A 25,352-nucleotide genomic window follows, 5' to 3' on the forward strand; every position below is an offset into this window, starting at 1 on the left:
TATTCCAAACTTACATCCAGCTAGTGATGTATGTTGGTTACACAGACATGTGCAGGGTATCTTCTATACTTTCGTTCATGCATGTATTTATGTTTGTATGTAAGAATTATTTATATAGTGAAAATCGAGCCAGAAGTAAAAGAGCCCCCCACAAGACTGTAGCAAATAATACAAAAGAAAGTATTCCACGTAAGAGGGAAGCTGATGAGATCTGAGAGGCGAAGGAGACTGTCTGAATTGGAAGACAGTAGCGTCAGTCCCGATGGAGCTGGACATGTTGTTCTAGGTACTGCTTTGGTAGATGGAAAAAAGCTTTTCTGTTTTTTCCCTTCTGCACCTCTTCAACTCCAGTCTAGTGATATCCTTGCTCGGGGTGCGTCTAGTACAAGTTTTGAAGGTGGTGTTAAAAGTGCAGCTCGTTTTAAATGTGGAGCGGGCCATTGGGGGAGCAAGCGGGAATGTATTTGGGCTGGGGACGAGATGGTCTAATTTCTTCAGGTCCCTGATGTAGAATGCCTTTGGGAGAGTCAGCATGAAGTCTGGGATGTCATGGAGCAAAATGTTGGACACCATCCAGACGTGAATATGAGGGCCTGGACAGCAGTTCTGAAATCAATTTCTGGGAAGAATAGTGTCACTTATTTAGTAGTGAGACTTAGTACCAAGGTATTTTGGTCTTTTGGTGGTTTTCTTTCAGGGTTGCTGTAGAGGGTGAATCCAAGCGATTTGGTGTTGACTGATAGTTGAGTATTAGTGCCATCAAGGTTGAGAGCATTGCACTAGGTTTTGACCAGTTTTTGGTGAAAAGGACAATTCGGTCATTATGAGGTTGAGATCTTGGTAGTTGTGGATAGCTGGGACTGGCAGAGGTGCAGGTAGTTCTTGAGGAAGTGAATGTCACAAGTGAAGGAGACTTTCATATACTGTTGTATGGGATTGGTGTATTGTTGTAGTGTGTTGCTTTTGTGGGTGATAAGAGTTCTTGGAGGCTCCATGTAGATGTTGAACATTGTTGAAGATGTTGCCACTAGGAAAAGGATGAATCCAGAGGTTACTCTGCAGGCGATGGGACAGTGGGATCTGTGGTGCCCATGAGGAGAAACTGGTGTCATCTGACAACTTAAGAATACTGCATTTCCTCATCGCTTCGTTAATTTACTATGTTGCATGTACATATTATAAGCTCTGTTTTCTAGCATTACACCTAACTTCCTTGTGATTAAAGAATTTTCAGGGGGTCAATTTTAAATGGCACAAATGATTCTTAGAAACAGACATGGGCAATCTACAGAAATCTGGGGGTGCTCCCAGATTAAACAGGGGGAGCGTGCTAGCATAAATATACAAAACAAACCCTCTATATGTCTTTGCATCCCAAGGTTGAACCAGAATATGGTGGATCTCAATAGGAATTTCCCAGACGCCTTCCAGGCAAATAATGTTGCACGAGAGCCTGAGACACAAGCAGTGATGAATTGGATTCAAAGTGAGACGTTTGTCCTTTCTGCCAACTTCCACGGTGGAGCAGTGGTCGCCAGCTACCCCTATGACAACAAAAATATGAGTAAGATTCTTTATAATGTGTCTGTGCAAAGTTACTGATTTTGGATGCGTGCAATCCCCCATTCCAACAATATTTATACTTTTTGGGAAAACGAGGGCAGTGCCACACAAGTCTCCAAAGGCCACATCATGCAGTCACTATTAAGGCAATAAGAGTATTATACTTACTGTCACATCAGCACCACATAGATCAACAGAATGAAGGACAAAGATTAAGACCATTAATTACTAAAAGTATTGTGCCAATAGACTTGTGATCCAACTGAACGTACAACGGTGTCAATTTACTGCCATTATAAAGGCTCACTCAGCCTTTAGTAAATAAAGGTCTAACTTTCGCATAATAGTCAACCCAGCACGCAGCCCCTTTCGCCCTTTGTACAGAGTCTATATTCCCACAATCAAAATTCAGGCAGAATCTGTTGGCAAGCAGTTGGTGAAGAAGGAAGGCCGACAATGTAGCTTTATCAATTCCAAGGACTGTTTCAGCAAACTGTAATGTTAGGCTGTAACGCAGTGCAATGATAAATCTGGCTGCTCAGCCCATCAGCCACATCCTACCGTGCAGTTCTCTCTCGGATGTTGAACTGGTTGAAATTTGTAACAAGGTTTCGCAATGGATTAAGTTGTTACTCATGCTTAGAGAACATTCGTATTCAAACAACTTTATTTCGGGCAACGTGACCTAAAAAGTACAACACAGTACATACAATATAATTTAAAAAAAAAGAAAAGAATTGCATCAAAAAGGAAACAGTTACATATATTTAGAAGACAACAGTATAAAAATCTCAATAATTAATTCTGAACCGGAAACAAAGGACACTTCAAGGTGCATGGAATAAATAAGTATATAAATAAATAAATAAAAAAAGGATCATAATCAGAGTAACCAACGATATTCCCATTTGTCCAATAAAAATCATTTGTACTTGCGCTGGCTACCCCAGATCTACCAATCACTCCTATGCAGAAGTTTTAGTGAGTTTTAATGACCTAAACCAACAATTTACCATTTCCTAGCAGCCAGACAACCACTACCAGTGATTAATTTAATTCTTACCCAATCACAAGCCAAAATTCTATGTAAAAGATCAGGACCAACTGCCGGGAAATATTATTCCCAGCTATTTAGAATACACTTAATGTTATACCCCCTCAACGGCGTACTGCAGGATCATGAATTAATTTCATAAATATCCTGCGAGTACACCACATAGAAAATACGAAACCTGCAACTGAGTAGACAATCTGTATACTGGTATCATACTTCAGTATCCTGAACGCCTCAGAGCACTGCCTGCTGCCAAGGTTCCTACAAATCTGCTTCAACCAACGTCTCCTTGCTTTATCATAGCCAGGACAGCTAAAAAAGATGTGGAGTACAGATTCCTCAGGGCAGTCGCATGCCGGGCAATTTACTGTTTGGGAACCCTTCCATTTAGATGTAAAACAACGGAGAGGGAAGGTCCCATGTCTAAACTGTAGGTAAAGCTTTCTAGCAGCTACAGGTTTGATGACCTCTAGAGCCTGCTCAAAACATGATGTATCTTTGATTTCTAAAAAAACTGATGTTAATTTGCCTGTATGGGGGCAGCTAAGGAGCTAAGCCAACCTATACTCCACGAAGTTTGCCTTCAGTTCTTTTCTTGTGATTAGTAGACATGCCGACTCAGGAGCATCCCAACAATCTCTCAACCCCATTAGCATAAATTTGATGTGAGCCAACCACGGCAATTTAACAGCCCCCTGCAAATTCAGTACTTCTAGGAGTTCCTCCCTATATGATAGAAGATAAAGGGTAGTCCACAGGCGACGCCAATACATTAAAGGTTTAAAATTCAGTACATCTGCAATCACCATTATTCCCTGGTCTAATCGGAGCTGAATTAATGGAGAGCTCCGTGGGAGTCTTAGCAACTGTCTGAGGAAATGATTCTCGACCTGCAATAAATTCTCAAATTTGGAGTGGCCCCATAATTCGGCACCATAAAGCGCACCTCCCCGTGCTTGGACCCTGTATATTTCAGTTGCTGGGCTGACTGGTTTCTGACTGGACTTGCAAAAGACTCTCATGGGGTCACCTGATGATTGCACCAGTTTTAAGGATGAATTAATAATGTGGGCCCCCCAATCCATGGATTCAGTGATGGTAATGCCGAGATAAATAAAAGCGGATATTCTTTCAAGAGGTTTGCCAATTAATGAAGAGTTCGGACGTGTACTTTTTGGACAATTAAATGCCATAAATTTGCTTTTCTGTAGATTAATTTCTAAACCTCTTTCACTGCAGAAAACTTCACATTTATTAAGAACCCTTTGTATCCCCATAGGAGATTTGGATACTAATAAAGTATCGTCGGCAAACATCATTGCCGGAAATAAGCGGGAGGCTAGCTTAGGGGCATCAGGGTCTTTCTCTGCTAACAGGCAGTCTATCAAGCCATTGATGTATAGGCTGAATAGAGTGGGGGCCAGAACACAACACGGGCGCACGCCACGCTTGATCGAGATAGGTGCAGTTAACTTCCCATCCCTACCAAACCTGATATGCGCGAAGTTGTTCTGACGAAGCTGTTTAATCAAATTGAATAAGTATGCTGGAGCCCCATCTCGCAAAATACTAACCATAATTTTTCCCTCGGGACCAAGTCAAAGGCTGACCTCAGGTCTACAAACACTAAGTAGAGACTACCCCCCTCCAGGTTCACAGTCTTCCAGTACAACATTTGTAGCCTAAGTACTTGGTCCAGGGTGGACATCTTCTCCCTGAACCCTGCCTGTAGGTGAGATAATATCCCCTTTTCTTCCATCCAGGTTTGTAGCCTCAGTAGCAAAATACGTGCACATTTTTTTTTTGTGAGATGTCTATCAGGCTGATTGGTCTATAATTAGTTGGTAGGAGCGGTGAACCTTTTTTTAAAATCGGAATTATTTCCGCGCCAACCCAGCTGGCGGGAATCTTCATACCCTAGAAAATTGCATTGAATAACACCCAATTATAGGGAGCCCAGACAGATGGTTCACTTCAGAAGAGATCCCCGGGAATCTTATCCAGGTCTGGAGCTTTACCCGGGGCTATTTTTGATAGAGCTCCCTTTACTTCATCTAAACTTATACCTTTACTGGAGCTGTCTTCCTCTGGGAAGTTAATTTCCCCCTTCGGAGAGGGGAGCATCAGTCCCCAAAATGCTTCCATCAGACGAGATGGATGGTGATTCATCGTCTCTGCCTCGGTATAAAGAGATTCAAAGTGATCCCGCCAGATCTCTTCGTTCAGGTTCGGGTCTACCTGTGTGTTAGAAACAGAGCTACCAGTGTTAACCACAAGCCAAAAAGCCACTTTGTATGCCTTCCTTGCAGATCTTATTAGTGGCAAAGATCGTTATACCAAGGGTGAGGAGGGGTCCAACGGGGCCGATAGTTTTTTTTTGGATAAAAGAAGTTCAATGCAACTTCACCTAATCTAGCGTGATTCATCTCAACCGTATCTAAGTCTATGCCATCTCCATTATGAGTTTTTGAGGTGGAGGCCGTCAAAAGCACTGGCAGTATAGCTTCATATAAGGTGCTTAATTTATCTTCTGATTGAATTGGAGATTGTCAACCTGGAATCTATAGGATTGTCCAAAGTGGACATACTCCCTGAGACAAATGGTTTTAGTTCAAGTACAAGCGCATGGTGATCGCTATCCAATCATGACACAATTTTGAAATCAATCAATCTTCCCCATGATTTGGAGTTGATTATGGTATAGTCTAATAGGGAACCACGATCTTTTCTATGGAACGTAAAACCATTGGATGTATCTGAAGAGGTTCTCTCATTACAAGCTCTTAATGAGTATTTCAGGACAAGGGAATTCAACGGAATCACCAGCGGGGACCGTTTTTTAACTTTTGGGCATCTTGTCTCCGGAATTGCCCAAAAGTCATCCTCATCATCTAGACTATCCCGTAGCATGCCCTCTAGGGGCTCAAACTGACAATTAAAGTCTCCACCTCGGATCACTATATGGTTGACAGCTATGGTGCCTAAGAGTGATGTAAATTCCTTCAGCGTGGTAGACTCTTTGCCCTGGGGTATTGGTCTAGAATAAACATTTAGGAGGACTACCGAGATTGAAGATGGAAATTTCAATATGACACATAATATGTCATTAGAACCTGTATCGATCTTTTCGGCAGTACAACCCAAATGAACTCCCACCCATGTCATAAGATCACCAGAAGGTCTTCCATTACCCCCGGATGTTGCGGGGGTACTAAATGATGCAAAGCATGACTTAAAAGTGTCCCCTCGGGCCCAGGTTTCCTGGAACACGAATTGGCTAGTAAAAGATACCCGGGTAGTCTATCTTATTATTCAGACGCGCAATATTCCATGATAGGACCCTTGATTTTTAACAGGGTGGCAAGTATTGATTATGAGGGGCATAGGGGGTGAATGAGATAACACCTTTAATTTTCGAACATCATCTTTGGTGGTAGGCCCTACAAATGAACAATTGTTGGGAATATCAATCAGAGTTAGTTCACCATCAGCAAAAGAACAAGCTATTGCAACACCGCCTTTTCGATATGCCTTGGCAAGAACTGCATGAGAGCCTGTCTAGGGGTTTGTTGTCAGGACATCAACACTGTAGTAACTGAAAGGCGACACACCACGCTCTAGAAAACTCACAACTAAACAAAGATAAAGAGACAAGCACAGGTGCAGGAAAGTGATGTAGCTGGAAGGCAAGATCGTAAATAGAGGTGAGTCAGGAGCCACTTAAAAGGACTCAAGGTATTTCTTTCATGCTTAGTTACAGCTACAGCCTCATAGATGCTGTCATGGCTTCATCCTCCATCCGTCTGTAATCCTCTGCCAGGGTGCACCCAGACCGCAACATTCCACACGTCACTATCACATTCTTTACTAAGTCCACACCTACACAGGCCTGTCAGTGCAACTGAAGAAATCCACATTCCTATTCTTGTAAATTGTAGTAGGGGAAACGATGACTGAATGCTTTTTAAGAACAAATGAGCCACCTTCAATACTTAAAGTAATTATAATCCTTGTATATTAAAGCTCAATTGAAATAAAATGAAAGAGGTTTGTTTTAAATGTTGAAAGTGCTACTTTTCTTGTTTCTTTCATAAGGCTGGTAAATTCATCCTATACATTATGTGCATTTAGTGGGGTCATACGATTGCCAGGTGAAACTTTGCAGCCTGGAGAATAGTGCTATTTGTTTCCTAATATATCAAATTTAAACCACTCCTGATGGACCGGGAGCGGTGTAACGCCCCAAAGATTGTAATGCTTCTCAGCTAGTCCAGCCAATCACTATTTAAATAGTGATGCACTTTGGCTTTACAAGGATAACTAAACAAATATTAAAATAAAACCATCGAAGGATTTAAAATTGTTTTTGAAAGGTTTAATAATAACAGAAGGCAAATAAATCGTCAACATCAGTCAACTAGCCATTTAGATCAACTAATAGCAGCAGCTCGGAAACAAAAATGCGAAAAATAAAATAGCAGTCCAAAATATTGTTCAGTCAATTAAAATAAGTCACAAATCAGGGGTCAAACCAACATGGTGTCACTTTCTAAAGATTAGGGGAGAAAGAACACACAACGGTCAGGAACGGGCTTCTTTTCAAATTAAAAAGACAATTAAAACAATACATAAATACAGTTATACCGAAATCACATTGTTGGAATACATTAGGTTAAAGAAAGATCAATGCAGTTTCTTAACAATTAATTATTCAACACTATCTTAAAGATTCACATGCTGCAGTTCCCAACCCTGGTGCTTTTTAGCCACCTAAATTGTTTATACAAATGTTGTTACTTAATAGACAAGGGCAAGAAATCATTGTTGTCCAAATAGGTGAAACAGTGGGAAAATTTACTCTCAATGGAACAGTGTGCTACAGGCTGAGGCGAGACAAAAGATAATTAGATGCTGAAAAGATGGTTGAAGGAAGCACCAACCATTTTGACAATGAGGCCTACATTATCTAATGAATATCTTTATTCGGCAATTTTTCACCATAAAAGAATGCAAATACATAAACATTTCAAATACCAATAAAAGATATTAAAATACAATAGAAGCATGGACATCTCATTTGTCAATTACTGACAGTAAAAATCGTCCTCAACTAGTGGGACCTCCAATTTGTAGTTTCAGTAAACGAGAACGTGTCATCCACGCACTTCCCAAAAACTTAGCCACCCCACAGATCATACTGGCAGATGAAGAATCTGTAGAGAGGATGCGTAGTGCCTGACTATGGCACCTCAGCCCTAATTCCCTACAGACGGGTTTCAACCAGAATTTCCGTGCCCCTTTATAAGCTGGGCAGGCAAAAAACAAGTGAGCCACCGATTCCTTAGGGGCCGCACAGCCCGGGCATGCATGCGAGCGGGCATCTGTATTCAACCATCTCACCGTAAAGTCATGCACCGGGAGCGTCCCATATCGCAATTTTAGGTACAGCGCTCGGTCCAATGGTTTAGTTATTAAGTCTAGAAAGGGTTCCAATTTACGCACGCACTTAATTGACAAAAATTGGTCAGTGAGTGAGCCCAAATTCATAGACCTCGTAGCGTTGTTCTGTACCCAGTCCCAGTATAGTTTTTTTATAACATCTTTCGGTGGTGGTGACTGCAACTCCCATGCCTCTCTAAGACCCAAGCTGAAAACCAATTCTTTCAGTTTATTTAGCCATCCTATTTTTTTACAGGTATCCAGTAGTAATAGTTCATCCAGCCCTTCTGCATACTTTACGAGCTCCTCAGTTCTTCTTAGTCGGGACCAGAATAACAACGGGCGGAGCCTCACCAAGTCCTTTACTGTTTTTCTGCCCAGATCTAATCTTAGAGGGATCATTGGGGTGGAAGTGGGAAGAGCTACCACTTTCCTAAAAAAGTTGTTTTCCGCTCTCATCAAGTCAGAAACCCCTTCAAACCCCCACAGTTCGGAGCCATAAAGTGCTGCAGGAAGGATCTGACCCTCATAGATGGTCATAGCTGGGGAGACCGGTTTGCTAGTCGATTCACGGATCTCCTTCAGCGTCACCCCGGATACTCTTTGATGGTTTAATAACATTTTAGACAAATGATCCTTCCAGGTCATGTGGCTGTTAATCCGGACACCAAGATAGTCAAAAGACTCGACCAGCTCAAGGGGGGCGCTGTTAAGCACAAAATTATTTTTAAATCTTTTTGAGGGAGCAAAAGCCATCAATTTGGTTTTCGATGTATTGATAGTTAAGCCTCGGGTAGTGCAGAAGGAGCTAAACCGATTCAAGAGTTTTTGCAAGCCCACCGGGGATTTGGAAATTAATAGGGTGTCGTCAGCGAAGAGAAGTGTGGGGATTCTCTCCCCCGCCAGGGATGGGGCATCCGACTCCTCCCCCTTTAGATGGTCAACCACTCCGTTTACGAATAGGGAGAAGAGGGTCGGAGCCATGACACAGCCCTGACGTACTCCTCTTCGCACTGGGATCCTGTCTGTAAGTTGCCCCTGGGATCCCCATCTAACCCTTGCATAGTTCCCCTCGTGCAGCTTTACGATTAGGCTCAGAAGACCACTGGGAATGCCCATCTCTCCTAGAATTCCCCAGAGTTTTGTACGAGGGACCAGGTCGAATGCAGTTTTAAGATCAATGAAGGCCATATACAAACTGCCCTTCATGATAGTAACCGCCTTCCAATAGATGGCAAAGAGGCGAAAGACCTGGTCCATCGTACCTACCTTCCTTCTGAACCCCGCTTGTAAGTGGGAGAGGATACTAGCCTCCTCTATCCAGTCGCCTACTCTTGAAATGATGACCCTGCCGACCACTTTCTGGATTATGTCTATCAGACTGATGGGTCTGTAGTTCGCAGGGTCATCTCTAGCCCCCTTCTTATACACAGTAACTACCTCAGCCCCTTTCCAGGAGTCTGGAACCTGGTGTCCCCTCATGATCAGATTCATTATAATCGCAATTAGTTTAGCCCAGGTCTCCGGCTCCGCCATCAACAGATCCCCAGGGATCCCATCCTGCCCGGCGGCTTTTTTAGGGATTAGGTGTTTAATCGCCAACACTACTTCTCCCGTTGAAAATAAAAGAACATTATCATCTACGGGATCCCCTTCACCCAGGCTATTCACCCCAGGACTAGTTGTTTCTTCCGAGTCTCCATATAGGGATGAGAAATGTGTAAACCATTGCTGGCAAGTTATGTGATCAGCCAATGGTTGCGATTTTCTCTGCCTTGTTCTATTGACCAGTTCCCAAAAAAGGTTTGGGTTCCTACTACTCACTGCATTGGAAAGATCCTGCCAATGCTGTTCCTCCCACTCCCGTTTGGCCAATGATAATGCTTTCAGGTAATCCTTCCTAGCCGCTCTAACCAGTGAAGGGTCCCCTGAAAGCAGAGCTTCTGTCAATTTTTTCCTTTTGCTCTTACAATGGTCGTTATACCATGCTTTACTATGAGTAGAGGGTATAGCAGGAGCCCTATTACTTTTCCCCTTCGAGATAAAAAATTGGCCAACTTGATCTATTGTGGATTTATAGGCAGAGTCAAGGGAGGGGTATTGGTGGTTGACGGTCCGATTTTCACCAACCCATATTTCTAAGGTGGAAGACAAACCCTCAACCATTGCTTTAATGCTTCCTATATCTCCCTCATTAAGCTTAGCCTTATCCCATTTTAGTCTACGGTTATTATTAAATGGGATAACTTCTTTAGTTGTTTTTAGGGTGGCAATCGCTCGCCTGTCATTCAGAACACCCCAATTAAACTTGCAACACAGGGGGTTGTGGTCACTATCCTGGCTTGGGACGACCTCCATATCAATCAGGTCCGGCCAGAATCCAACATCCATTAGGATGTAATCGATTCGGGACGGACCCGAAAGTCTATTAAAGGTCCATGCCCCTGACTGGTCAGATATAGTCCTCCCATTGAGGGCTCTTAGTTTATGGTCCCTAGTCAATGCATTAATTTGTATGGCCCTAGGTGACCACTTCCTAACAGGGGGCAGGGAAAGAGTTGGAATAGACCATTTTGAATCCTCCTCTTCGATTCCTAAGGGGTCGTCTCCGAGAAGGGGTTCAAATGTACAATTAAAATCACCCCCCACCAGAATTTTAGCTGAGCTGGGGCAATTGGCTAAGGCCGAATCCAGGGATGTTAAGGTCATGGAGGGAGAGTCACCCTGTGTCCCTCTTGCATAAACATTAAAAAGGTCAAGCCTGACGACATCCTCCCCTCCTTTTGCCGAGAGGTGGAGTATATCGTTACACTCCACAATATGGCTTGTGACCACCCAGTTCAGATCTATTTTTATCCAAACTATCAGACCGCCCGATGGTCTGCCCTTTCCCTTACTTACTGCGGGCACACAGTGGGTAGTATACCCCGATTTATGTAGCGGAACAAAACTCCATGTCTCCTGGAACAGGCAGACATCAAACTGCTCAATTAATGTGTGCCACTCCAGGATTTCTAACTTCCTCTTTAGCCCAGCAATATTCCAGGAAAGGAGGTTTATTACCCGCCTTCCTCTAGGCATAGAAGTGTAACCCACCTTGGGCAACCTCTCATTAGCCACCCTAGTCAAAGGACACCCCCCCTCCTGGGCCGGTAAAGTGGGGGTTGCAAAGCAACCAACCGTATTCATCACGGGCCCCGCTGGCCTAGAATCCTCAGTTATGTCAATGGTGGTCACCATATGGTCTATAGATAGACTAACTTCTTCAGTACCAATGCTACCCCGGGGTGGACGAGAATCCTCGTCCCCAGGAAGTTCATTATCATTTCCCCCCCCCCCTTGCCCCCAACTTCAATCGCAGTCTTCCAGCCCTGTCAGCTGGGAAAACCGATTGTAGGTATCCAACGGGGTAAAGGGCCTCAGGTGGTTCATACTGGAACCCTGGTTCAGCATATGTCTATGCGGGACCATGGACCAGGCGGAGTGTAGATCAGGCACCCTAGTCAGCTGATGTTCATACTGAGGTTGATTATTAATGTAGGGTGGTATAAAGGGTGGCCTATAAGATTGTGGTCTGTTTGGATAATTAGAGTTGGTAACTTTTGACCTTGGATAAAAGTATGTTAAAGCCCGTGGGATAACACAGGTTTCCCCAATCCCAGGTGGCCAGTTTAGGATGTAATCAACTGCCCGAGGGTCTCTAAAATTGACCACCACTAGGTCCCCCTCGATATCTTTAGTTCTACTCCCCAGCCAATTGATCCGTCTAACATGTACTATGTCCCCATCTATGTTTGGTGCTATTGGCCTATGCAACCGCAACCAATGGATAATTTTATTTTTGAGGTCGGCAAATCCCTCCTTCTTATTTTCAGTTAGCTGCGGGACCCCCGATAGGATCACCACGTAAGGCACAGCTTCTGGTGGAATCTCTACTTGTGGGACCCTTTTCTGAGGTATTCTGCTTTTCCCATCATCCCCGTGTGCACTCTGGTTGTTACTCGTCGAGGCCTTTAGGGATGGATTGGAGGGGCCCGCTCCCAACTCAGTGGCTGGTGCTTTAGGTTGTTTAGGCGGCGGTGTATTATGAGTTGGGGGCACAGCTCCACCCGGAGGCTGGCGAGTTTGCTTAGCCAGAGCAGGGGTGGGAGGAATTCGAGATTTCCTTTGAGGTGTGGTAGGAGGGGGTGTGGGATGTACCACCACACTTCCTTTATTTTTGGTATGGGTAGACATACTAGTTATGGCGGCTTCCAATATGGTTAATCTAATTTCCACCTTTTTAATAGACTCATTAATGGGTAGAAGGAGAGTTTTCAACAAAAATTCCAGGTTCCCTGACACTGAGGGGGGAAGTAGTGGTGAAGTAATAGGTGGGGTGACTCTGATGTTGTTATCAGGAACCTCATCTTGTGTGGTTGCTAAAGATGGACGTTGAACCGGTGAAACAACTACCTGTGGAGTGTGTTCCTGCTCTACTATTAAAGGAGTCTCAGTTGTAATCGGAGTTTTTATCCCTTTACCAAAATCAGCGTGCGATGTTTTCACTTTACCTGATACCACCCTTTGTTTCCTCCTTTTTTTACTAGGGGGCGGGCGGTGGGTCTGGGCTACAGGAACAATATTAACTTTCTGCTTCCTAGATTTAGGTTTGTCAGCCACACGACTTCCACTAGGGGTGGGTGAAACAATTATAATATTATCCGCGGGCAAACAGGGAGAGGCTACAAAGTCACGAAACAATAGGGGGACTCCATCTTGACTTACGTTATCCTCACTTAGGCCATTCGAATCACCTTCCCGGTTCAATTCAAGTAGACTATCAGTGAGGGGCCTGTGTTTCATATTCTCAACAGAGCGACGCCGCTCTGCCCTACGCTCCTCTAAGATGGAATCCTTTTCTCCCTCGCTACTCTTGGGAAAGTAATTCTCCAGGGATCCATTTCGTAATCTGGATTTTTTACCCGGGGTTTCTTCTTCTGTTGCCATATCCATTATGTAATGAACAATGTCCTCCGTACTGCAAAGAAGGAGGTCAGGCCCAGCCCGGCCTCCTGCAGCCCCGGACGGCCACAGACGGTCCCGCCCTTGTCCCGGGCTTCTCCCGGCGCCCTCCCGCGCGCTCCCGCGCTGCGGGAGTGACTGCTCTTTTTAAAGATGTACAAGATGTTCTAGGGGGCGCGGCCGGCAGGGAGAGGAGCCCAGCTGACACGGGCGCGCGGGGACTCCTGGAACTTAGAGTCCACCCGCTCTACCCTCGCAGCCCTGCCGGTGTCCCACAAGCCCCAGGCAAGATACCTCACAACTGCTAAGACCGCGAAGCGGGACCCGCGCAGCGGGTCCGGCGAGCAGCAGCGGCTTAGCAGGCAGGATTCAGCGGCAAAGATCCGTGGCGTGGCAAGAGTTCAGGTCAGTTTCCCGCTGGTGTGGGGGCTGAAGATGATTTTATGCAGCTGTGTTGGGGGCGCGGCCGGCAGGGAGAGGAGCCCAGCTGACACGGGCGCGCGGGGACTCCTGGAACTTAGAGTCCACCCGCTCTACCCTCGCAGCCCTGCCGGTGTCCCACAAGCCCCAGGCAAGATACCTCACAACTGCTAAGACCGCGAAGCGGGACCCGCGCAGCGGGTCCGGCGAGCAGCAGCGGCTTAGCAGGCAGGATTCAGCGGCAAAGATCCGTGGCGTGGCAAGAGTTCAGGTCAGTTTCCCGCTGGTGTGGGGGCTGAAGATGATTTTATGCAGCTGTGTTGGGGGCGCGGCCGGCAGGGAGAGGAGCCCAGCTGACACGGGCGCGCGGGGACTCCTGGAACTTAGAGTCCACCCGCTCTACCCTCGCAGCCCTGCCGGTGTCCCACAAGCCCCAGGCAAGATACCTCACAACTGCTAAGACCGCGAAGCGGGACCCGCGCAGCGGGTCCGGCGAGCAGCAGCGGCTTAGCAGGCAGGATTCAGCGGCAAAGATCCGTGGCGTGGCAAGAGTTCAGGTCAGTTTCCCGCTGGTGTGGGGGCTGAAGATGATTTTATGCAGCTGTGTTGGGGGTGCGGCCGGCAGGGAGAGGAGCCCAGCTGACACGGGCGCGCGGGGACTCCTGGAACTTAGAGTCCACCCGCTCTACCCTCGCAGCCCTGCCGGTGTCCCACAAGCCCCAGGCAAGATACCTCACAACTGCTAAGACCGCGAAGCGGGACCCGCGCAGCGGGTCCGGCGAGCAGCAGCGGCTTAGCAGGCAGGATTCAGCGGCAAAGATCCGTGGCGTGGCAAGAGTTCAGGTCAGTTTTGCCATTATCTAATGTTAACATAAGCACAGTTGCCTCAACATATTGTCTGATTTCAACTGCATGTTAATTTTCTTTTACTAAGGTAATACTATTTTGCTGGTAATTATAAAATCCTTCGTGAACACCCTGCTGTGATGATTTTTTAAATCAGTACAAGTCATACTTCATTATGTTACAGTTTTTGTTAGTTTCAACTTCCTGCTTCTGGCGTCCTTCAACTCCTTCATCTCATCATATACTTTGGATCGGATGTTCTCTACATCAGAATCTTTCCTTTTTTTCTAACTTTCGCTCGTTGTTGACAGATTCTTCTTATTATGACAATGTAATCCCCCCCCCCTCATGGACTGATCTAAAACCTTTTTTTTCAGCAGAACGATCTGTACGCAAATCAAAACAATTATTACATTGGTTGATAAAATACTAACGACGCCTCCTCCTATCTCACCAAACCACTCACTAATCTTTGAAAACCTTTTTCCATTCACAGAAACACTGAACTAACTATTTCCCATGCTTCTTGCTCTTTAAAAACCCTTACCTCACACATGATGTTAATGATTTTTAAAATATAATTTTTAATCTGATTACTGTTATGGAGTACACAATTGCAGCCTCTTTGCACCCTCAATTTGCAGCAGACTCCGCCTTTCTTTGCTGATAATATATATAGAGCGAGCCTATTTTGAATTTCCAGAGCTCAGACAGCCATTGGCTCCTTGTTAATGTATGTTAAATCACCAGCACTGTTAGTAGCCTACCGATCTAAGGTAGACTTCTTTCTGATCTTCACGCCATTCAAAGCCAGTCCAATGGATCAAATCTTAGTACCAAATATATGTGCCATCACTTGATCAAAGCTATATTTATTTTTATTTACCATTTTATCTTTCACTCACCAAATTCACCCATGTGAAGAACAGTGGAGAAAACTAAGGCTAAATAACAGCAACCTAACCAATTATGAGGGAGTTTAAAATAGGTTATCCTACCACACATATAATAAATCCCCCTGATAATTGGATCTTGTCCAATCAAAATCATATTATTTCCACATAACTTTCTTCACACTAGCTCCAAACCACTACTTTTCTTTTTACATACATATCTGTCGCTTTCATGCCTATTCAAGATGAGTCTTGGGTGTACACTTGTATTTCTGACCCTCTCTTCTCCCCTCTCTACCTCAATCACTCTTCCTCCTGTAACTTTCCACTGCATATTGCCTTACGTTCGTTGAGATCTTCCACAAAATACTTCGCATTTCTATTTAATCTGCATGAAAACTTGTTAACAACATTGTTAGTTTGGTTCATTTATGTAATGTGTTTGATGGATGTAGACAGTTCCCTTGCTTGTGCTTCCATAATAAGAATGCAAGGATCTTCTCCAAAGAAACATCATAATTTGAGCATTATAATTCAAGAAACCTCTGTTGCTTGGATATATTTATGAATACACTGCATGACGAGGGGTAGGTGAGGATAAGGTGATGATATGTCACGCCTTCAGGAGCAGATGAAGTCAAAAAGGTGCATATGTAACACTCACAAAGTTCCATGAGTTTTGAATATTCATTTAACAATCTAAAATATACCTTTTCCCTAATATGGCCTACAAAATTATCTCAATGCAATAACTTGTTATCTAATTTTCTTCTTCCATCTATTAAGGTCTGGTTAATCTTTAATATAGGCGAGGCATGCTCAAACGAAGTGTTAGATCCCACTAGGAAGCCAACTATGAATATTAATATCATAACCCCAAAATTAATTGTAAAATTTCGCATCAGTTTTTCTTGTCGTTAGCTATGTTTCTTCTATGAAAAATGCTATATAAAATAACATCAAAATCGAACTACTAAATTGTAATCTTGCAAATCAATAAAGCTTCAGTTTCATCAACAAGCTCAGATGTCATTCAGTTCATAATTTAATGTTTGAGGAACCTGCAATTTATAACTGGATACTTAAAAGAAAACCCTGAACCTTAAACTGGATACCTCAGGTACAAAACAAAATATACTCATACTCAAAATTTCAGTTTGAATCTCAGTTCAATATTGATCAGGAAATTATTCAGGAAATGATTGTTACAATTCAATCAGTTCATACTCATGGAAATTCTTTTTAAATTATTGGAAAGCCAGTTAAATCGATGACTTCTACATCTGATTGTCCAGCTTGTTATCATGAATTGCATATGACCATGTGACTCTAGGTGTGTGGCTCGAAGGGGCATTGCACTGGTTGTCTGTGGCGGGCGGGTAGGGGGGTGGGGACGTGGAGAGTGCTTGGATACACCATGTTGACGGTTAAAATATGCACATGGAACGTGCGCGGCATGCATACGCCATCACGCCGATACCAAATTTATTCTTACCTTAAACGGCATCACGTCCACATAGCCCTCTTGCAGGAAACTCATTTGACTGGCCCGGAAACGCAGAAACTACATCGTAGGTGGCGGGGGCAGTTGTATGCTACTGGATATTCGGCCTTTGCCCGAGAGGCGTTAATTTGGGTCTGCCCGGGACTCCATTTGCACTTTCCCAATTTAGGGTAGACACGGTGGGCAGATACGTAGTCATCTAAGGCAAACTAGACAGCCAATTAATTGTCCTCACATCCCTGTATGCCCCTAACACTGAGCAGGGAGACTTCTTTGCACGGTTGTCTGCGGTGCTGGCACCTTGGCACAGTGTTCCTTTGGTGCTGGGAGGCGACTATAACTGTGTCCTGGATGTTGCCCTCGATCGCTCCTTCCCGCCCCTTGCTAGTGCACCAGTGCATGGGGCCATGAGGGCGCTGACGAATTGGGCGTTACAATGGGATCTACATGATGCTTGGCGGAGTCGCAACCCACACACTAAGATATGCTCTTACTTCTCGGGCGCACACACACTGCATGTTAGGCTGGACAGATACTTGTTAACGAGTGACTTGCTCCCTCACGTCATTGACATTTACTATATGGGTCGCACTCACTCCGACCATAACCCTCATATCCTAGAGCTAGCATGGGAGCGACCACATCCGCCGATACCCACCTGGAGGCTCCAACCTGATCTGTTATTAGATGCTCCATTCCGTGACACGCTATTGGTGCATCTTGTACAATATTTTGAAGAAAACAATAACACTGCATCCGAATGGGACGCGTTCAAGCTTGTCATTAGGGGTCATTGCCTAGGGACACAAGCAGGTATGCAGAAACCAATAGATTGAGACCTGACACGCACCGAGTCTGATTTGCTGCAAAAGGAGCGGGAGGCGGTGGAAGGCGACGGGGAGTCGCTATTAGAAGCTCGAGAGGCACACGCACGATTACTGGACAGGCTAAGACACTTGAACTATACAGCTCATTCAGCACGCACCCATCACCTCGGGGATAAACCAGGCAAACTGCTGGCATGGTTGATCAAGCAAGACGCCCAGTCCAAACCAGTGACATCAATATGCACTAAACAGGGTAATACTGTATACACGCAGAGAGCCATTCATGACGCCTTTGCGGACCATTATGCGGACCTTTATCGTTCCCGACTGCAAGCTTCTACCACCGACATAACGGAATATATTTCTGCTATACCCTTGCCCGGGTTAGACGACACACAGCGTGACGAACTAGGCGCCCCGCTGACGCCTGAAGAATTGTGCACATCCATTTTTTCCCTTTCCAATGGTAAATCCCCGGGTCCCGACGGGCTAACTGCCAAATTTTATAAAGCTTATTCTATTATCTTGATTCCGGAACTATTGCGGATTTACGAGGCGGCCTTCGTCGACTCTGCCCTCCCGCCCACGCTGAACGAGGCCAACCTGATCTGCCTTCCGAAGCCTGGCAGAGACTGTGCCCAATTAGGATTGTACTGCCCATTGGCCCTCCTCAACACGGATTAAAAAATTCTGGCTTCCACACTGGCCCAACGTTTAGGTCCCTTGGTACCTAGCCTTGCCCATGCCGACCAGAATGGTTTCGTGCAAGCTCGTAGCACCTCACACAACATCCGGCGCTTGTTCAGGGTACAGAGCTTTGCCACAAATCGGTGGCCTCACTCTGGATGCTTGGTGCTCGATCTTGAAAAGGCTTTTGATTCTGTAGAGTGGCCTTACCTAATGGCGGTGTTGCAGAAATATGACCTAGGTGATGACTATATCCAAATGGTGGAGCTGTTATATCAGAGGCCCACAGTGCGGGTTCGTACGGGCAAGCTGCTGTCGGATACTATTCGCGTGCGCAGGGGGACTCGGCAGGGATGCCCCCTGTCCCCTTGAATCTTTTCACTAGGTATGGAGCCCCTGGCAGCGCAGTTGAGAACCTCTGGCGCGGAATGGGGTATCCCCCTAGCTGACGGCTTGCACACAGTATTGTTGTATGCTGATGATCTATTGCTCTATGTCAGGGACTTGACTTGCTTTCCATTAGCTCTCACTACCATCTTCTGTACCTTCGAAACAATGTCGGGGCTTAAAGTCAATTGGGCCAAGTCTGGTGTGTATTCCTTTGATGCTGCCACGCCAGAATGTGCAATTACCATCCACGGAGAAAGGCTCAACTGGTACCCCACCACGTTCCGTTACTTTGAAGTGTATATTTATAGGAGCCTTACGGATGTGTTGGAGGGCAATCTAGTACGGGCGATCTCCTTCCTGCAGGTGCAGATGACTTTCTGGAAGACCCTCACCCTGAATGTGCCTAGCCGAGTCACCTTGACGAAGATGATAGCGCTGCCCAGATTATTGTATTACTATGCTAACCTCCCAGTGCATGTTCCCACACGCATATTTCAAGAACTAGAAACCTCGGTTCGGAACCTTATCTGGAACGCGGGATGGCCCGAGTGGCTTTGAGGACGCTGTTTGCCTCCACAGACGCAGGGGGCCTGGCGGTTCCCAACCAGGAACTTTATTATTTAGCGGCACAGCTGCAGTGGGTAGCCGGCTGGCTGAGTGGAAAAAACCTGGGAGATACCGCCACAAACATCACTGTCATGACGCTCACACAAATCCACGCATGTTCCATCCTTTGGCCAAAACCCGTTGTCCAACACAGTTACACTTAGCAGTAGCGCGTAGGTGCTACTTGAGAAGCTTGAAACTCACTAGTTCCATGAGGCTGTATGCTCCGATCCTGCCCCTGTTGGGGACACCCAGGGAGAGGGGCGTGATCACAGAGACGATGCTGGGCAGCTGGGTGCAAGCTGGGGTGGATACTGTAGGGAACGTATATGCGGAGGGGGTGCTAGCCCCTTTTGGGACACTAGCCACTGACACAGGCCTCCCAGTGGGACAGTTTCTGCTACATGCAACACTCATACGCACGCTAACACGGGGCTGGGACGACCTTTCTGAAGAACTACCAACTCATTTGCTAATACAATATTTGCATGTCATGGGGAACGGGTCCCACGTGGTACACTGGCTCGCGCAGGCCCTCCACACTCACACACAATTTTCTTCTCAGCGCCTGCGGGACAGGTGGGCGGTAGACAGGGGACGGGAGTGGACAGACAAGGAATGGGCAGTGGTATTGGCTGGCGCAACGAACATACCACGCAACTCCCGATTTAAACATATTCAATTCTACATCATACACCGAGCATATTTGTCTTCAGACAAGATCAATCGCTACTTCAGGCTCACAACGTCTGCATGCCCGAGATGTGCACTTGTTGCAGCATATCTTTTGCACATGCTTTGGTCCTGCCCCTCGCTGCACGCCTATTGCCGCGCAGTGACAGCCTCCTTAGCTGGAAGTGTGGGTGGGGAATTGCAACGCACATGGGAAACATGCCTCCTAGGCCTCTACAAAAGGACGAAGCAGACAAGAGTCCCCACTAGATTCTGGGACCTTGGTTTGATCACGGTCAAACGGCTGATCACTAAACGCTGGAAAAACAGCGAGCCCCCACAGGCGGCACATTGGCGCAGCTCTTTTGACAATTGGGCGAGAGCGGAAAGCATAACACTCATAAGGAAGAAACAGCGGGATTACGAGCATATCCTATAGCACAGTCCTGGGATGACACCTTGGCTGCCTTTCACCGGGCGTGCCTTCTATGTGGAATCACATAGACACACTCTCTTTGACCCAGTTTTCGAGCAGGACACTAACACAGGGGGCGGCCCAGTGGTATTACTTTGTGTCTACTGCCACCTCGGGAAAAGTCTTTGACGGAGCAGCGTTGACATACCCGCATATTGAATCCTGATAGTTCGGTTCCTAACGTGCTGAAATCCTATTGCTGATGCTGAGACCATTGTTGGCCCTTTACACCTCCCCTCTGCCCCACCCCTCCCCCCCCTCTATGGACCGCGTAACCTGCATATCCCCCCTGGCTCCCAGATAAGCCACACCACGCATCAGATGCTTTATACTAGCGGTAGCACAACATTGACAACCAGCCTCTTTTTTCTTTCTTTCTGATTTCTTATATTTTAAGTTATTGTTAACTATTATGTTATTGTTGCAGTTTTTGAAGATAGTTTCAATGTTCTGAATATTGAATTGTACAAGTACTCCTTTGGGCTCTTCCCAATGACTACACTAGCGGATTCCGTCACACTGGTCCTATAACTGTACGATGATGCACATTACTGGAGGCACATTGATGAGTACACACCTTTGGAACAGAATCATCGGCTAATAGGTCTGGGCCAACATTCTTCACAATTCCTTGCAAGTCTTCCTCTTGAATTACTTAAGAATGTCTCTGACTCGCAGTGATCATTTACACATTCAGATCCGTGTTCTTTTTATTTTTTTTTTGGTCCTCATTCTGCCAATGAACTTGTTGGCTATACTCATTTTACCTTACTGGGACCAGATGGGAAATAGAGTCTTTCCACACAAGAAATCAAGCTGTTTCCACTCCAACCCCTCTTCCGCACACATACTGAAGATGCCGAAGAGAGGGGGCCAGGACCGACAGCTGTTTATTGACGTAATCATTGGACCCCATTCCTCTGGCACCAATCAACCAACATAGCCCATACCTTTTCCTGACTTTTAGAGTCACATGCCATGTCTTGTTGGCTAGTATATATAATACTATTTTTGCAGTCAGAGAAGAGGGGTGGAACGGCCGACTTCCAGGCCTTACAGATCTCTCGTCTTCCTAGTAAAATAACATAGAAAATCAATCTTGCCACAGTTTTGTTTGAAACAAAAGTATTTTCCTGATCTAATCCAAAAAACATAAGTACAGGGGTCACTTCTATCTGAATTCCTGTTACCTCTATCAGAAATTCACACAGATCGATCCAAAATTTAGTAATTGCAGGACAAGTTAAAAACATATGATAGTCGTATGCTGAATGGTTTTGGGGCCTTGAACAAAGAAACTGATTTCCAGAAAATGTTGTAAGTTTCGCCGGGGACCAATAGACCCGATAAAGAGTGAAGAGGTGCTTTCGCTTGAAATATGCGGGCTTAACAGTCTCTCGGAGCAATGAGAATGAGCTCAACCAGGCATCATTCAGATTAATATTTACTACTTCATTACTCCAAAGCTTTTCAATATCCCGTTTTACATTGTCATCTGCTTCCATCAGGGTTCGATACCACAATGCCACCTCTTTGTTAATATTCACAATTTTCATAGCTTGAATTAACCAGGCATCATCCATCTGATCCTCCCACTGTTGTCCCGCCCACCAAGCAGACAATTGATAATATTAAAATCTAGTTAATTGACCATGGGTACATAAACTCAAAGTTTCCCAAGAAATGAAATACACACCTGTTTTTAAGTCCCCCCAATGGGAGTTACCAGCGTGCTTTAGTGGTAGGCTGAGTTGGTCATCTAAACATGCTGGAGTGCCAGGCGAACCCCAACTTGGTGCATAATCTGACTAATATGATATTCACAATTTTTTCCGGATATACACCCAGGGCCAGATGTAGGTAGCCCTTTACCGATCGGAATCGGCCGAAAATACCGATTTTCGGCCTTTTCCGACCGGTAAAGGGCTATGGAGATGTAGGGGCACCAAAAATGGACATATTCGGTAATTTTACCGAAATTGTATTTTTACCGAATCGGTAAAATTACAGAATCGGTAAATTTACCGATTCTGTCAATTTTACCGATTCGGTAAATTTACCATTCGGTAAAAATACTGAATATGTAATTTGAGATGTAGGTAGCATGTCTAACAGTGCTACAGGGCATTAAGAATTCGGTATTTACCATGCAATACAATTGCATGGTAAATTACGAATTCATGTGTACATGCACATCTGTGCATGTACACCTGTGCCATGTGGCACACAGACATGCCCCGAGGGCATGTCTGTGTGCCACATGGCGCAAAAGCCAGTTACAGGGGTGCAACAGGGTGTCAAAGTGACACCCTGTCCCCCTTAGCAATTTGGTATTTTTACCGATTCGGTAAATACCGAATCGGTATTTGCTATTGAATCCTATGGGCTTCAAGGCCCATAGGATTCAATAGCAAATACCGATTCGGTATTTACCGAATCGGTAAATTCCGAATCTTACCGATTCGGTAAAAAATACCGAATTTTTCCCTACATGTCATTTACCGATTTTTGAATACCGAATCGGTAAAATTCGGTATTTAAAAATCGGTAAATGACATTTACCTACATCTGGCCCTAAGTTCTTTACAGCCTGCAACAAGAATTATTTTTTTTTAAACAAACTTTATTGAAAGATTGCACATATTCCGCAGAGCTCTGCACACCAGAGATATCTGCAGGACAGATATACCACATCAATTGAGATGCAAGCAACTTTTTCTTTTATTTTTTGATAAACAAACATAAACAAAGCAATACTAAGCACCCCCCCTCCAACTCCCCACTCCCGGATCCCACCCACCCGAGTCGCACCAGGTACATCACGTGTCTCCTTCATATCAAACATCCCAATGGCTACATGCATGTCACCTCTACCATGGCCCCTTCATGCCACTTCCGGAAGATCTTCCCGGTCCACCGGCAGCTCAAGCCACAGGCCCCTAAAGTCAGCCCAACGTTTCCAAATTCTATAGTGTTTTCTTGGACATCCCCGGGCTAAAAAAATCAACTGTTCCATACCCATACAAAAGTCCAGCCTTCTCTTCCACCCCACCACTGAAGGGGCTTGCGGAGCCTTCCACGCTCTAGCCACGTCTCTTTTGGCCAGAGTGAGGCCCAGCAGCAGTAGGTGTCTCTTGTAGACATTACCACCCACCCCATCCATCACGTGCAATAAGCCTAATTGTGGTGTACGGGGAGCTCCCACCACAGAACCTCAGACAAGCAATCCAGCACCCCCTTCCAGAACCGAACTAGTGAGCCGCATCCCCACACTCTGTGTATAAATGTCCCCACTTCCTGGCCACATCTTAGACAGCCCGGAGATGCAACTAGCCCCGCCCGCCATAACCGCTCCCTAGTGAAATACACTCTGTGTAAATACTTGAATTGGATGAGCCGTAGGCGCATCGCTATGGCGGTACCCCTGGGGGCTGCAAGTGCCTCCCTCCAATCCTCCTCCTCCAATTGTCCCACATCTCTTTCCCAGGTCTCCCAGAGCTGCTGCAATGTAGGGGCAGAATGTGTGACTAGTGACTGGTATATGCGAGAGATCTTTTTCGTCTCTAGGTCTCCCATAAACACCTTTACTTCCAGAGGGCTAATCTTGGGGAGGGACTCCAGGCCCTCTAGGCTCAGGGCGAGGGCATGGCGGAACTGAAGATACTTAAAAAACTGAGAACGAGGCATACTAAATTCCCTACATAGATCCTGAAAGGACTTAAGCGTCGTACCAGACAGCACATCTCCCAGTGTCGAGATTCCAATGCTGTCCCATCCACGGAATCCCCCGCAGTTTCACGAGCCCAGGACGCCGCCCGTTGTGCCACAGGGGGGTTTCGCCCGTCTGGGTGTTCCACCACCTCATGCGACGCAGAGCCTGCCTCCAAATCTGGAACACAACCTGCGTGACCGGTGGTAGGGTCTTCTGTAAGCGCGCCGCATAGAGAATGGTGTGTAGCGTATGAGACCCCATAAGGCTGCGTTCTTAGGCATATGCCGGGTCCCCCCGGTCGCCATACCACCACTCATTTAACACTAGGAGATGGGAGGCTTCATAGTAAGAAAGAATATCAGAGGTCGCCAATCCCCCACAATAAGTAGAAAAAAACAGGTGCGCAACGCTACCCGTATAGTGCCCCCCACCCAGAGGAACTGCCTCAGAACAGAATTTACCTGTCGGAACCATTGGGGCGGAATGGGGTAAGGGTGGTTCTGCAGTTGGTATAGTATTCTGGGGAGGGCCACTATCTTAAAAATGGCCGACCTACCATATATGGTCAATGGCATGCGGACCATGTCTTAATATCCGCCTGACCCGTTCCCAGACCAGCGCAACATTCAGCACCCAGGAGACTGCGGGCGCCTCGGAGATAAACACCCCTAAGTTCTTAATGCCGCCCACCGCTACCTGAAGCTCAGACGCCCAGTCCCCCACTCCTGAGCGCTTCCCCAACACCCATAGAGTCGACTTGCGAGGGATCATATATAGCCCTGATGATTCTCTGAAGATTTGCATGATTTGTAGAAGGCGCGGCCCGACCTATTAAGGTCTGCAGGGAAAAAGAGGACATCATCCACCTAGAGCGCGATTCTGTCAGACAGTCCCCGCTCCCACTTGAACCCTCGCAGTTGCGCGTCAATGCGCACCCATGCCGCCAACGGCTCCATGGCTAGGGCAACTAGGTACAGCGAAAGAGGGCAGACCTACCTGGTACCGCGCCCAATGGAAAATCTGGAGGATAAGGCTCCCGCCACTCGAACCTAGGCTTTCAGATCCGTATATAGAAGTCGCAAATATGAAAGAAAGTCGGGCCCCAAGTTGAGCCGAGGCAGGAGCACAAACAGATAGACCCAACTTAGCGAATCAAATGCCATGTCCATATCCGCTAATAAAAGTGCTGCCTGCTCCCCTGTGCGCTGAACCGCTGCCACCGCTACATGCACTCTCCGAATATTGTGCCTGGTCGCCCTC

General features: G+C 46.0%; 1 protein-coding gene across 1 annotated transcript in view; it reads left to right on the forward strand.

The window, feature by feature from the left end:
- CPM (carboxypeptidase M) overlaps nucleotides 1-25,352 on the forward strand; it is a gene marked incomplete at its 3' end in the record, with an annotated part of 365,870 nt that overhangs the window by 275,766 nt on the left and 64,752 nt on the right. The window contains exon 5 of the mRNA XM_086948840.1: nucleotides 1,380-1,564. Within this exon, the coding sequence (XP_086804966.1) occupies nucleotides 1,380-1,564 (185 nt within the window). The remainder of the gene's footprint in view (nucleotides 1-1,379; nucleotides 1,565-25,352) is intronic.

Source organism: Lissotriton vulgaris, unplaced genomic scaffold, assembly GCF_964263255.1.
Source record: "Lissotriton vulgaris unplaced genomic scaffold, aLisVul1.2 SCAFFOLD_1580, whole genome shotgun sequence".
Classification (NCBI taxonomy): domain Eukaryota; kingdom Metazoa; phylum Chordata; class Amphibia; order Caudata; family Salamandridae; genus Lissotriton; species Lissotriton vulgaris.